Raw genomic sequence first — 15,407 nt, 5'->3', positions numbered from 1 at the left:
AAGCTTGGTAGAAGAAATGTGTCTTCAGCTGTTTCCTAAAGGTCAAGAGGGATGGAGCAGCAATCATCTCAGCAGGAAGTGCATTCTACAGCTCTGGGGCAACTACACAGCCTCTGAGTCACCACCAGATGAGCTGGTGGCACCCTCAGATGAACTTTCCCTGAAGATCTTTATAGGCAGTGGGGTTCATAATGAAGAAGGCGTTCTCTTAAATACCCTGGACCCAAACCATTTATATAGGAGAATATGGTCCTTCAGATATCCTGTTCCCAGGCTATTTTTTTATTCATTCATTCATTCAATTTATATACAACCCTTCCTAAAGTGGATCCGGGTGGTTTACATTAAAAATAAACACACATAATAAAACAATTAAAATATATAAAAAAATTAAACCAGATTAAAATTAAAATTAAAACTGGTTATCATTAAAAGCCAGGCTAAAAAGATAGGTATTGTATGTTATCCTAAATTTAGGGATTTCTAGGTCAACCCCAGCACCTTGTGCATGGAAACAAACTGGAAGCCACTATAGATTTTTAAGGACTGAAGATATATCTGGCCATTGCTTTCTGGAACAATTACATTTCTCAAATATTTTTGAGGGGCAGAAGCACAGATAGCACATTGCAATAATGTAACCTAGATGTCACTGAGGCATGGATGACAGTGCTGGGTCATGTTTGTCCAGAAAGGATGTAGCTGGCACACTCATAATGTTGATTAAAAGCACCCCGAGCTATAGGTACTGCTTGATGCAGAAGCAGGTCCAAAAGTATTCTCCAGATTATGACTCTTGGGCAGGGGCGAGTGCAACTTAGTTAAGAATAGATGAATGTCATCTTCATGTCTGGCTGAATCATCCAACATCACCTCCATTTTGTACTGAGTCTTAAGGCATTAGTCCTCATCCAGTTCATTGCTGACTCTAAGCATGTGTTCAGCATTTCCACTACCAGAAGCAGTGACGTAGTTGTAAAATCAGAAATGCAGGAGGTCTCCATTGCAGCCCCATAGCTAGCCACAACCATCCTGACAGCCAAGGCCCATAACCGCACCTGTTATGGTCCAGGCTTGATTTATATACTAAATATGCTCATTAGCTAGCATACAAAATTAGGCCTGGCCCATAGTGTCACCAAGTGACCAAGTTCTTTTATATGGTGACCATGTAGGATCTGGGCACAAGGAAGAAAGGAGATCAAACCAATCCTCAAAGATTCAATGGGCTTTATTGAGTATAAAAGAGTAACAACATGATCTAGCAGAAAGCAGAACACTCTATCAATATATTACTAACAGCATTTAAACAGAACATCCTAGCCAGCACCAATATTCAACGTGTTCCTAACTAACATATGTGTGTGCCTTAAATCTTCCTAGAGCCTAATACAATTCAGATATAGATGGAAAAGCGGGGTGGGGGGAGGAAAGCTGAGGGCTGGCATGGTTCAGGAATTAGTAGAGGAAAAAGGGGGGGAGGAGAAGGAGGGGAAAAGATGGAGGGATCCAATTCTTGTAGGAGCAGCATATTACCAGGATCAGAGAGACTTGAGAGCGGGGATCTCTTCAGCTGAAGGAGCGAGGCTCTTTGGCTGGAGACAGGAGCTATTGCAGTTGCTCAGATCACGGCTGAGAGTCAGAGTGCCATGGCTGGGGAAGTCTTGACTTCTCACTGTGCAGTAGAAGTCACAGACAGCTCCTGTCCATGGACAGAGTTCCTGCTTCTAACCCCACGGCTTAGCAGCAAACTCTGGCATTGTTTGTGAGCGGATCTTGCTGTAGGCACAAGACTGCTTGTAGGCAAAAGACTGCCAACTCTCTGTCCAGTAGCCTCATTCTTTATAGTTGTATTTTCCTTTGAGCTCTCTCTCATAGAGTCTATTCAAATCTCATCTTTTCCTGGGTCCCAAAAGGTGACAACTTGCTGCTACCTTCTGGACAATGTCTTTTAATTATTCAGGATATTGGCCAATCCAGAGAGATCTCAAACTCATATTCTGTAAACTGTGCGCTTAGGAAGGGGGGGGTTAACATTGCCCAAAGCAAATCTGCATCTCAGAGCTACAAATTGCATCTTCCCCCAATTGCCAGTCTGACCCCAAAAGGTGTTAAAAGCCAAGAGTTAGTGAGAGCATTTAGTTCTATTTGTGTGAGACAGCAATTACATTATTTCTTGTGTACCTTTATCTAGTGTTTAATTATAACAAGAGAATATTTAAAGTAACATAAAAAAGGGGTACATGTGTGAGACGAATTAATCAATACATTTGACTAAGGCAGAAGCATCCTGTAAAGTCTACAGGTGTTTGCTTTGTATGCATTTACCTATGTTGAATCTCTATAGAGAGCAATTGAGTTAATCATTGACAAGGATTAACGCTGGCTTCTTGCAACAGGAGAGGGGAGGCCAGCCTCTGGCCTCTTTCACAGACATTATCTGGTAGTGAGTCACATTTTAGCATTTGGATATAGCATTCAGCATTCAGGCCTGGCTTTTGTACTCCCTTGAGTAGCCATTTCACAATACAATGCTGGATTGCCTCTTCCCTCACAGGTCAGTTGAGATCTGGGCTGTCAGTTCACCCTGAGCCCAAGCATTAATTCATTTCTTAATATAAAATGAAATCAGACACAGGCCTCAATTCCACATACTTCTGGGCTGGTACCTTTAAGTCTAAGGTTGGGGTACATAACACACCCACTTAGATGGCTACACACCCCACTTAGATAGGTGCAAATAATTTCAGGGGTTTTGTTACAAGAAGTCAATGATAGTTTCCTAATATTACAGAGCTTGAATCTCATGTGGTGGTTATCCACCCAGAAGAGCAGTCTGGATTATCAATAGGGATGTGCACAAATTGATTTTTGTGATTTGATTCAAGTTCAAATTGTATCAGCCTGATTCGATTTGAGCTCAAATCTGCTGCCCTAGAATCTAGGTCAATTCAATTCAAATTTGATTTGATTCAAATTTGAATTAATTTTGCTGAATTTTTAAGGGCTAGGGGGCACCCAAGCAGGTTGTGTGGCAGGGTCCCAAAGGAATTGGACAAAGGGGTGAAATTTTAGGAATGTTTATGTGTTGTGGATTCTGTGGATTCTCAGAACCCACATATAAAGATTCCTAAAAAATCACCCCTGGTAGTGATGGCAGAAGCTCAGAGAGTACAATATGGAGATTGCCGGGGACAAAATGGAGGCTCAAGTCACCAAATTGATTCAAGCTCAAACTGAGAGGGATTTGATTCAACCTTGAATCTGAGGTCGAATCACTCAGATTCAAGTTGAATCGATTCAGTCATGAATTGATTCACACATCCCTAATTATCAACCACAAGGGTTAGAGGATACTCCTTGTAACAGAAGTCAGGAAGAAGGGTAATAAAATCAGTTGTATTCTGATATTCAATAACCAACTGTTGGAATAGCAAGAGCAGCACATTATTTCCACTTAGAAAACAGAGAGTTTTGCCTCCCTGATGAGAGACCCTGGAGTTCAAAAAGTACTAGGACTGCATCCCTGCCCATTCCTGCTGTACTACACCATGAAATAGACCCGAGTATTATCAGCTGGATACTCACTGGATACTCACACGGCTTGTCATATCTCTGAAAGACTCCAACAGTTTCATGTAGATGTTAAGCAGCACAGAAAACAAGACAGAAACCTTTATCATCATGTCATAGCACATTTGCCATGAAGCGGAGCCACCTTCTGGATCCTTCCCGCCAGGTTCCACTGCAAATAGAATAGAACCACTGCAAAGCAGTGCCCTCATGCGCTCATACAATTGTTGATGAGAGGAGATCCGTTTCTCCCCCTAGTGAGAGGACGGACAGCTTCATATTCCCAGTTCCACCGATGTTGTAGACCAGAGTTTCTCAACTTTTTTGGAGTCAAGGACCGCTAAATTCTTCGTGCAGAGTTTCAAGGACCGCTACATTCTTCATGCGCAGTTTCCCGGACCAGCAGTTAGTAAAGGGGTTTCAAGTTGATCTATCTATCTATCTATCTATCTATCTATCTATCTATCTATCAGACTTCTATACTGCCCAAAACTTGCATCTCTGGGCAGTTTACAATTAAAATAATATAAGCATTAAAATCATTAAGTTTGGAATCTTTTGCAGACACGGAATATTAGGGGTTCTCAACCTTGGGTCTCTCAGTTAAACTCCCATAACCCCCAACCACAATGGCATTTGGCCATTATGGCTGGGGATTATGGGAGTTGAAGTCCACCAACATCTGAGTACCCAAGGTTGAGAACCCCTGAATCTAAAAGCCTGGGTGAACAAATTTGTCTCCAGTATGTCTTTAGTATGTGCGGGGTGGGGGTGCTTGTGATTACTCAATGGAGAGGGGATGTTGGGCCATTAGAAAAACTCAAAAGCTACATGGGAACAATGAAAACAACACACAAGCAAGCTTTTGAATTCCCCAAAACACTTCATCAGGCTGGATGTCAAGCAAAGCAAAAAGGAGGTGAGTTGAGGAGAGCTGGGCAAGTTCAGTAGAGCCAGAAATCTACAGTTTAACCCTCTCATGATGGAGGTGGAGTTTTGGCAGGAGTTGTGTAGTTGCAGGGCTGGATCCAGACGACGTTAGTCAGGACCACCAACTGAAATTAATTTAGTCATCTCTCATTTTTGTCAATGCTGCTTGGTCATGATCACCTGGCTTGATCTGGATCCTGCTCTTAGATGTGCACTTTGTGAGGCGGACCTAATGAAACCCGTGCAGCTCCTCCAAAACCCCTTAAAAACGGTTACATGGCAGGTGCTGGGAAGGGTTTTTTATTAAAACAGTGAAAGAAAATGTGAAGAAGAGCAGTGGGGACCTGGCATTAAAGGGAAGGGGGTGATTCTGAGATGGCGGAGGGCGTGGGGCATTGTAGTGGTGGATGCCTCATCTTCCTCGCTGGGGAGACGAGGCACTGTTCAGGGTGGATGAGGCAATGGTGCACCGGATCAGGCTCGGAACGTCGCCTGGGTCCAAGAGCTGCCGCCACTGTGCTTGCACACCAGAGTGTAGCAGGTATTCCCCCATCCTCTCTCACAACGCACACTTCTGTGCCCCCCTCCCAACTCCCCTGCATGTGCCAATCACACCAGCCTGCCTTTGGGGCCACACAGCTCACGTGGTCCCACATGTTGCCCGCGCATACCTGCGAGGCAAGCCAAGGCAGCCCTCCTCCCTCCCTCCTCTGCTTAGCCCTCACCGCAGCATGATCCCAGCCAGAGGTTGTCCCCCACACCCAGCGAGGTCATAAAGGGGATCGTCGTCTTCCACCGTCGGTGCAGACCAGGGGGCTATAGGGGGCCGAGGGACCACAACACCCCACCAATGCAAGAGGGAAATGGCATTTCCTCTCAAGGTGCCTTGGCCGCAACAGGCAGCTGGTTTTAAATCAGTTTGAATCGGACACGAACCGTGCTGGGCATCAAATCCCCAGGATCACTTCATTCCAGTGCCATTCATCCAATGACCCTTTTGCATGAACGCACAAAATGGTATCTTGCCTCTTCCCCGTACCATGCCGGCTCCCTCCTCCACTTAGCTCTCCTTGGTATGCGTGCTTGCTCCCCCTCCCCCGAGGAAGGTCCACCTGTACTCCCTTTCTGCAAAGCCCAAGCAAAGGCAGCCCTCCTCCCTCCCTACCCCACTTAGCCCTCACTGCGGCATGATCCCGGCCAGAGGTTCCACCTCCTGGCGAGGTCACAAAGGGGACCGCCATCTTCTACCAGTAGTGCAGACCAGGGGGTTACAGGGGACTGAGGGACCGCAACGCCCCACCAATGCAATAGGGAAACAGGGTTTCCTCTCAAGGCGCTTTGGCCGCAACAGGCAGCTGAGTTTCAATCAATCAACCTTTGGCTGCAAATAATGAGCATGCAAGAACCAGCAGCCCTTCAAGTGGCGCCCACTGCCATACCTTTTCCTCAGTGCCCCCACGCCGCATACAGTTTGAAATTGTAAAGATAAAGATAGCTGTAGGAAGATCTCAGCAGCACGTGGAGGCAAGGAGGAAGCAGGGTCCTGTGCCTCCGTGATACTCTTCCTCTTCCTCTTCTGTGCCATGTGCAAAATTGAGGAAGTGAGTGCCTTGATTGCAGTTGTTGTGGGGGTGGGGGTTGACTCCCAGTCAGGGACCGGCACTCAACCCTTCAGGGACCGGCAGCGGTCCAGGGTCCGGTTGTTGAGAAACTGTGTTGTAGACATTAGTGTTCTATGTAGTGGGGTGTATGAAGACTCCTTCTCATTGCTCCCTTCCATAACTGAGAGAAGGTGCCTGTTATTTTTAGTGAAGTTGGAAAGAGAAATCAGCAACATTACTAATTGTGTGTGTATGTGAATGTGCTCTTTGTGAGTCTGTGTGTTTCTTTCCCCTGTGAGGTCTGAAACCCAAAGGAGCCTTGTTAGGTTGTAATCTTGAGTGCAGCACTGGCCTGGATGTGACACAGAGGATACAGAGTAGCTTCTTAACCCTTTTCCTTATGCCATTTCCTTCCTGCTCATCCTTTCTCTCTCTCGCGCTGGTTTTCCCTGTGCAAGAAAAGAAAAAGTAATACCTATTATATGTCACCCCCTGTAACAAGTAAAGCTGCTGAGGATAATTTTGAGCAGAAAAATGGCTATGGGAGGGGGAAGAGTTACGTTTTTCCTGCAGACCCCCTACTCAACATTGCAGATTCCCAAGACTGCTTTCGGTTGTTTTGCTTTTTAAAATCATTTTTAAAAGACAAAGATGTGCCACATATAGTTTCAGCCTGGTTTATAAATCCTTTTCATGAATGTTCCCTGGTCTCCAATTGTTGCGCCAGAATGCAAGATACATATGGATATTTCTTTCTGTACACGATCTGTAAGCAGGAGATTAGATTGCTGTCAACTCCTGCTAATAGAGCTTTCTTACACAATCCTTGTCAATTTTCTGTTCTAATGTAACATTTCCCAAGCATATTCCTCCTATGGAGGAAAAACATTGTGCCTCCTTCCTTCTGCTTTGGTTCTTTATAAAGCTCGGTGCAGAACTACTAACTCCTTTGAAGTGTTCATTTCTTCAGGAAGGGCATCCTCAACTCCCTCCACCCACTTCTACATCCTTTCCACATTTGTTATCAAAAGTCCCCACTGACACAGCTGCCTGCATTATGGGGTTTGGGAGAGATAGGCAGCAGTCACCAGTCCTATACATCAGTCAGCCCAGACACAGACAATAACTGGCTTATGGGAGATGGTTAGGTAAAGTACTTAGCTCTCAGAATATACACAATTGCCTTCTGAATCAAACTAAAGGTCTACCCAGTCCTGCACTGTCTCTGATGGTAGCCAGCCAGATGCCACTGGGATACTCACAGGAAGAGCACAGTGAAGACAGCCATCCTGATGTTTGCACCATCTGGCGGGCATGCTGCCTATACATGGAGGTTCCATTTTAACTGTGATGCCCATGGCTAGACATTCCTTCTGCCTTAAGAAAATGTCCCTGTCTCAGACTTTGAGGCCTGCTTGACACTTGCATGTTTGCCTATACCTCCACTTCAGTACTGGTACCCAAATGGGTGACCCAACTCCACTGAAAGGCATAGAATTTGAGGTAAAATTAGAAATGCAAAAGTTCTGCCCATGATGATATATCTGTGATGATCTAGTCACACATGTAAATTATCACTTAATACTGATTCACGCATGCATGCTGTGGTTTCTGACTGGCAAACATGCATGTGATTAGCCCTACTAGGTCACAGCAGGATCCGTGTAAACTGGAATTGCACCTATGTGGCTCATGTGAGTGTACAAACTCCAGCTTTTATCATGTGGCAGAATCTGGCAGAATCTGACTGACTCTTATACAGAGTTGGCAAGGTTAAGCAGTCAGATTTGAAGTTCTGAATTCTCACATAAATGCCAAGGCAGACTTATCCTGCATTATTGGAAAGGCACATGCACAATCTACATTTTTTGCATGATTATTTCCCCCAGCTGTCAGTAGTAAGATGCATTGTACACTCCCCATATTTTGTTATTCTGTGACAAGTGTTCCTACAACACTATTTCTCACCCTGGTATGAAACTTGGCATTGTGAGTAGGATCAGAGACCATGAAGCATCCAGGTGCTGGATCTAAAGTCATGCATCAGTTGCTGAGGAGGGATGACTTGAGCCTAACATTAGTTTAGCTTTTGGTGCAGAATGTTGACTGCACCTGTTCCTCTCCTCTAATTACACAGCCTGAGGGATTGAAGCCAAAACGCAGCAGGATCCAGGTAGATGAAGCTCCTACCTAGGTAGATGAAGATGAAGCTCTCACCTTTCAATCGCCCACCTCAAGTAGGAAGAAGAAAAGACCAAAGCCAGCAACCTTTTCCAGATGGCTGAGCATGGTTTCATATAGATTTTCTTTCAAAACCTGTTTAAAATGCTAAAAAAACCCACACCCCGCCACACTTCTGCTCCACCCACTATGTTCCTTCTCAGATAACTGCTTTATTTCTTGTGGTTGTAATGACAGAGGGTGGGTGAGTTTACTAAATGAAATGGAGAGAGACAACCTCATCACTGTCCTAAGAAAGGTGCACTAAAAAACAACACTCCAGTTAACTCCCATTTCTCCCAATTCCCCCAAATGAAGCTGCAGGTATCTAGAAACAAAAAGACTGAACCCTGAAGGTTGCTTGCGGCAGGATGAAATGGTCTGGTAATGGCATTACAATGACTATTTTAAAACTGTGTCTGTAACTGCTAAAAAACGTGTGTGCTATACAGCTGAAGCTTCACCTAAACTTGGAGGTTGCTTTGGGCAAGCAGCTGGCACTAAGACTGCTTAAGGAGGTTCTGAGTGAGGAATTATTTTGGCTGAGCTCAGCTTTGCAACATGTGGAGTATTAATACAGAGAGTGCCCCTTGGCATGTGCAGAGTGCCAACCCAGTCCCTAACATACGTATGGATGAGATAGGGTGCAGGGCTTGCAGAAGGTATGCCTGCCAGGTGCAAAGGTTGAGCTCTCCTTATTAGTAGTTTTAGAAGAAAAAAAGACCCGGGTGGTGGTGAGGTGCGTATGTGTATCTCCTGGAAATGGAACTTCTTCTTCCGCTAGCCCCGGAGGTTGCTTGAGGCAGACTGAGGAGCTTTGCCAACGCGAGGACTTCTCCGGCGATTTCCGAAGTGCCGTGCGGGTATGCGTGCGTTCACTCTGAATGTCTCTCCGTCCTGCAAAGGAAACGTGTCCAAAGGCTGCACATTCCTTTGCAAACGTGGCGTGGCATTTCAGCAAGAAGTGCCTGGAATGCAACCAAAGCCCCCGCACTCACCTACCTTGGCTGGCGGCGGCGGCGGGGCGAGGGGGAGGGGGGAGAGGGGAGAGATGCTGGCTGCTGCTGGGTAGTTGAGCGGAGAGTCGTAGCCCTCAGAAGAGTGACAGAGGGAAAGTGCATGTGCCACGGCAGGCTGCAGACGCCCCTTGCTCGCTCGCTCGCTCTCTTCCCTTCCTTCCCTCCTTCCCTCCCTCCATCTCCTTCTCCTCTCTCTCTCTGTCGCTGTCTCCAGTCTAGCTTGACGCAGGCAGATAGAAATCGCGGTTAACAACCCAGCCGTCGGTGGAGCGGTGTGCTGATGGGGCCCCACTGGAGACGAGGATGTTCCTTCTAAGCCTCCTCGCGTAGCTCCACTGCTCCCTGATCGCCGCGCCCGCCGAGCAATAGCAGCCGACTCCAAGCAAGCCAGGCTGGAGGCGTGCGTTAAAGGGCTAACGGGATCTGCTGGCGGCGGCGGCAGCCGCAGGTCGATCAAAGAGGCGATTGGCAAAGTTGGCTTGAAGTGGGACAAGCGGCGGGAAGAGGCGGCGGCGGCTACTTGGTGGGGCGGGGGGGAAACTTGCAGCGAGCGGAGAGGGGGGCGCACAGGCAGGAGCCCCGGGGAGGAGGTGGTGGTGGTGGAGGAGGAGGTGGAGGAGGTGGAGGTTGAGGATGGGGACGCTGCGGGATTTACAATATGCCTTGCAAGAGAAGATCGAGGAGCTGAGGCAGCGGGATGCCCTCATCGACGAGCTGGAGCTGGAGCTGGACCAGAAAGACGAACTGATCCAGAAGCTGCAGAACGAACTGGACAAGTACCGCTCCGTGATCCGGCCCGCCACCCAACAGGCGCACCAGCAAGGCACCAACACTTTGCAAGGCGAGCAGAGGACCAAGAGGCAGGCCATTTCAGCCGAGCCCACCGCTTTTGACATCCAGGACCTCAGCCATGTCACCCTGCCTTTCTACCCCAAGAGCCCACAGTAAGCCAGGGGTTAAGCGTTGTGTCCGTGTGGCGTCCCTGTGGTGTGGTCTCTCTCTCCCTCTCTCTGTGTGTATGTCTCTCCTCCTCTCTGTCTATTTGTCTCGCTCTCGCCCGCGCTGCTGCTGCTGCTGCTGCTGCTGCCCATCCACTCGGCGTGTGGATCCCTGTGCGCCGCCTTCTGCTGCTTCCCATCGCTTTTCTCCTCATCTTCAGTCTGCCTTCCCGCTCGCCTGGCCCTAAACTCTCTTGTCGTTTGGGCTGCCCCCATCCCCAAAGCCATCAGCTCTCCTCTGTGTCGTTTTCAGATCTCAAGGTAACCTAATTCCCCTCTCGAAAACAAGAGTTCTTGGAGTGTGAAAAAGGGGGAGGGGGCACATTCTCTCTAATTTATCACCCCACCCCCACCCCCACCCCAATTATCACAGCAGTAACAGCATCATCAGACTGTGGTATGTGTTTCTGTCTGGTTTTCTGTTTTTGTTGTGGCGTCTGCCCTGAATTTAACTGGGGACTGACGTTTGAACTCTGTGACTCAAATTTTCACTGCCATTCAGAGAGAAAAGTACACTTATTTCATCCGTGAGATATTTATTTATTTGAAGGAAGGGTGACATTTTTGACAAACATATTTTCCTGTGGACCTGATTTTCCTTGGCACCCAAGCAAGCAAATTTATTTTGGGTAGCCCCCCCATCCCCCCCCCCCCAATCAGTGCATGACATTAAAAAGATGATCTGAGGCTCTTTATCTGTGGCAAACATCTAACAGTCAGCAGCTCTCTGCTTTGCACCTTTATCTTGCAAGACTTTCTCCAAGCTGACTGCTGGTGCTATCATAAGGCAGATATAAGAATGTGAGTTACAGCTTCTTCATGCAGCCACTCCACCCCCACCCACCCCCAATTTCCCAATGAGAGTAGAAATACCTTAAAAGCCATACATAGTTGTATACATCCCTTTTAGTGCCCTTTCAAAATCTGAAGAAGGGGCTTTTCCTTTTTCACCTTAGACCTAACAAGTTTCTTCTCCCATTGTGGGGACAGCTGGCTTTTCTTTGATCCGTCCTTGCTCTCAAACATTTGCGTGTGCTCTTGTCCTGTGTATTCTGGAATTCTTTGGTTCTCTTCACTCTTACATCCCAACCTTTGTTTGCCAAGCCTTCCTGGTCTCCTGTTTGTGGGGCTGTGGGGCAGCAGAGGAGGAGCAGAAACACCGCAGACCTTCTCAAAGGAGGCGGTGCCAAGGGTCTCTGGTCTTACACTCTTACACCTTAATCTCAGATACATAGAGGCTTGTTGTTATTATTATGGGGGGTGGGGGAGGAAAGGCGCTCTGTGTTTGCTTTGCTGTATTACTTCATCACATGTGCTAGGAATACACTCTAGCACTGAAAAGGTGTGACTTCCCCATTCTATGCAGCAATCTGCTGAGTGCCTCTCTGACAAGAGCGTGGATTGCTCTAGGATCTTCTGTCTGTTTCACTGGCTGGCCCACTGAGAAGAACAGAGAGGTGTCTTGGATTTATGCTGGCAGTGTTTGCACATACTCTGCACATAATTTACAGTGTCTCTGGGGCACAGCATCCCCAGTGCAGGACTTCCTTCTGGTCCCTTCCCTTCAACAGCATTTCTTCTTCCTCACATCCCTCTTGAGTGCCTTCAGAGAAGTCTGGTCTGCTTCACAGCTCATCAAGCTCACTGAGGCAGTCAAACTGACAAGGCTTTTAGAGAGGAGAGCAGAAAAAGGTGGCTGTTTGGTCTTTCTGACAAGCAAAGCTAAAATGTAACAAGTGTCACCAACAGATGCTGCAAAGTGTGCACATTTTACCAGCTTATCACATCTGAAGCAGTGCTCCTGCTTCAAAGAAGTATGCTATAGGTTGCAATGGTAGCCAGAAGTTCTATAAAGACATTCAGGCAGTATGATCCTATGCATGTTTACTTGGGAGTAAGTTCCAGAGTTCAATGGATCCTATTTCTAATTAAGTGCATATAGGATTGTAGTCTAAAGCATGTATTAAAGAGTCTAGGAAGCTGCTATTAATATACTTGAACAAGATAGATTCAATGCAGTCTTCTCATCTAAACATTTCAGATTGTTACTGGGTTTGGGGCTTTGTCCCTCCATGACAAAGCTTTTCTTTTCCTCGTTAAAGAGAAACTTTTGTTGCAATATGTCCTAAAGGTTCATACTTTGATGTACATCTCTGAATACAGTGGTTACATTCTTGAGTAAATGTATTTTGGACTACACATGCAAGGTAACACCTTTATCCTCTGCATAGATCAGTCCAGAATTGTATCACAGCAAACTTGTCCCCCTGTTGCATAATATTCACGAGCATTCGCAAGTTAGAATTACTGCTCAAACAGAGGTATGAACTGAAAGAAGAGAGAGAATCTACCTGAGTGTGACACAAATAACGTGTTAAGAGAGATATAATGTGTTAAATGATCCTAATAGTTCAGCTGTGCTTATGGTTGCTTTTACGTCCTGCATCTAAGCTTCTCAGAAGCACCTCGCTGGCCATAGCTGTAAACATTGCTGAACCAGATGGACCATTGTTCTGCTCCAGTATTTCTCTTTTTATGTTCTTTCTAATGTTGAACTTATGTGGATCTGTGATAAAGTCACAGATATATCTCACAGACAAACACTTATATGGTACTAGATATTGACGATACCTGTTAGGATTGATTCACAAGATCAAGAGCTGGCCTAAAGTTTGTGGTGACTGTAAAGAGCTCCCTCATGTGATGGAGCTAACCATCTGGAAAAGCAGTTGCCTGATCAGCCCGTCACTGCCAGATTGCTGTTCAGCAAATGATATGACTAATTTCTTTCATTAGCTTTCAATAAAAGTTAACGCAGTCTGGGTGCACAATGAAGGAAATACTTGGTTTGCCACATGGTCAGTTGGAAAACATGATAAGGTGGCCACATGTTGAGAGTTTATTTTTTAATCAGGTGAATCATCCCATGTTGAGATTCTGAAAGAGACTGAAAGAAACATTGCTTTTAATTTACCAACATGCAAATTAAATCACTGAATGGTAAAGGTTCACACAGTTAGCACCAACAAAGGTTTTCTCACTTCAGTGTTCCGCTGAGAATACAGAATATGTAAAATTCTGTTAGAACAAATGCCCCAATTTACATTCCATTACACTGAAACATAAAGTACTCTGCGACTTCAACAGCATAGACACTTTATCATCATACCCAAGAATTATCAGGGCAAAGAGCCCAGAAGATAGAGTACAGACTGGTGTTTTTTGTTTTGTTTCCAGTTTCCTTCATGTTCTTTGTATATGACTACCGTGACAACCTTGCTTTGGTGAAATGATAATATGTTCTTCTTGAGGCTCCCCTATTTCCTAATGCCTATTGCCTGTATGTATCTGATGATGCAAGAACTCACAGAGGATGTGAGAGAGGGGATATAAATGAACGGATCTACTTCTAAACCTTCTTCTGCTGTAGTCTGTTCAATTAATTGTATTCACTGGCAGTTGTATCCAGGACCACAGAGAGAGTACAAGTGGATCTATGGAAGGAGGCAGAGTTCAGGGCAGCTAGAATTTTGGTCAAGGATTGCACATCCGCACGGCAACAAGAGCCAAAATGCAAAGAGGCACATAATTTACTTTTGGAAGCCCTAGTTGTACCTGTTTTTCAAATGAAGTTTATGACCTTTAACGCATTCAGATTTGGATAAGGCAAAAGTAGCAAACTGCACCTTCCTGTATATGTGACAGTCTTGTAGTATCCTGCTGGAGTTATGAGTTGCTTCAGAGTAATAAATTATCAAGCAATAAAATTTAAGAAACAACAAAATGGAAGAGAGTGACAGTGTTCTGAAGAGAGGTGGGGGAAAGTGAAGCATCTGTTATAAAACACAATCCTATAATTGGATACTTTGTGGGCAGCAAGACACGCAGGAAAAAAATACTTTCTGGACAGGCAGTAAGAAGCTGGTGAGTGAATGGACACTCAGTACTGGGAGCTCCTTATTGTCTGACAGTCTGTGGAACTAGAAGAGAATCAGGGAAGATCTGTTGTGACAAAAATACTGAGACTGAACACAGCACACAAGTCCCATTGGGGACTTACTCAGAGGATTGCCCTGGCTTTCCTGATCTCTTTCTTCTCTGTGGTTTTGAATGTCTTCAAAGGAAAAAGAAACCTGCTTTCAGTGCCTTTCCCCTCCACTGTGTTAGCCTGTCTGTCCAGAAAGGACATATTGAAAGGACAGCTGTAATAAATCTTGCTTTGAAGCTTTTAAATAAATTTGGGGGAAATCATCTGTTCTTGTTTCACACTTGCTGTCACATCTTTTTAATGGAGAAAACTAACCCCCCGGAGAAGAAATATAGCATCCTTTACACAGCACTCAATTTCCTGGTATGACTGTCTTATAAATCTTAATGTGTTTGGTTTGGTAATCATGAAGAAAATTTAATGCTTCATGACAAAATACATCATGTGGTTTTATTTATTACTAGCATCTAGCATCTCAATTTCTGTCTGCATAGACAAGCTTGTAAATATAGATCATTTTGTCATATTTAAATGCAACATTTAAGAAACTCCCATAAGGTGAGTAGAAATATGTGTAGGTAGAAGTAATCTTCTATAGCATATAATATAAAGACTCAGAATTGATTTCAGTGAAGACAGTGGCTGACATCCTGAGTGGTCTTATTGAATTAAGCAGTCCTTTAGACTACTTCCTGAGTAGTAATATTGAGTAACCATCTGGGTGGCAACCAGTGTGACTATCTCTCCTTTTTCTGTTTTATTCATCTCATTGCCAGCTCAATGTTCTGTTCCACCTTGATCATGTTTATTGAGCTCAGGTATAACCATGAAGCTTGCCTATCTGAGAGTTAACATTCAGAATCTATGTTTTAGGATTCCCCTACCCCCTGTTTGGGGTCATTCATAAGCAATCATCGTTTGGAAAGTGAGAGAGGCCTCAGTACTACAAAACTGCCTAATGTTTATGAGTAATGTTTTCTTGTTCTAGTATGTGCAGTTAATGGTAAATGAAGGCCGGCTTGCTCCTCACTAGCCTGGTTGTAAGGAGTTAGCTTTCACTCTAATGTGAATACTGTTA

General features: G+C 45.3%; 1 protein-coding gene and 1 long non-coding RNA gene across 3 annotated transcripts in view; one reads left to right on the top strand and one right to left on the bottom strand.

The window, feature by feature from the left end:
* Window positions 1–1,215: 1,215 nt before the first annotated feature.
* LOC128349246 (uncharacterized) lies at window positions 1,216–9,987 on the bottom strand. The gene is made up of 2 exons (XR_008318658.1): window positions 8,073–9,987; window positions 1,216–6,553 (listed from the first exon to the last, which is right to left on the bottom strand). It is a non-coding gene; the product is annotated as an uncharacterized LOC128349246 (long non-coding RNA).
* Window positions 9,933–15,407, top strand: part of PRKG1 (protein kinase cGMP-dependent 1) — a 1,007,212-nt gene continuing 1,001,737 nt past the window's right edge. For both annotated transcript variants that reach the window (XM_053305274.1, XM_053305273.1), the window contains exon 1: window positions 9,933–10,287. In XM_053305274.1, coding sequence (XP_053161249.1) covers window positions 9,977–10,287 — 311 coding nt within the window. In that variant the 5' untranslated portion in view covers window positions 9,933–9,976. The remainder of the gene's footprint in view (window positions 10,288–15,407) is intronic.

The sequence above is a fragment of the Hemicordylus capensis genome, chromosome 3, assembly GCF_027244095.1.
Source record: "Hemicordylus capensis ecotype Gifberg chromosome 3, rHemCap1.1.pri, whole genome shotgun sequence".
Lineage (NCBI taxonomy): Eukaryota > Metazoa > Chordata > Lepidosauria > Squamata > Cordylidae > Hemicordylus > Hemicordylus capensis.
Note: the sequence above shows the minus strand (reverse complement) of the source record. Positions and strands in the feature narration are given on the sequence as shown.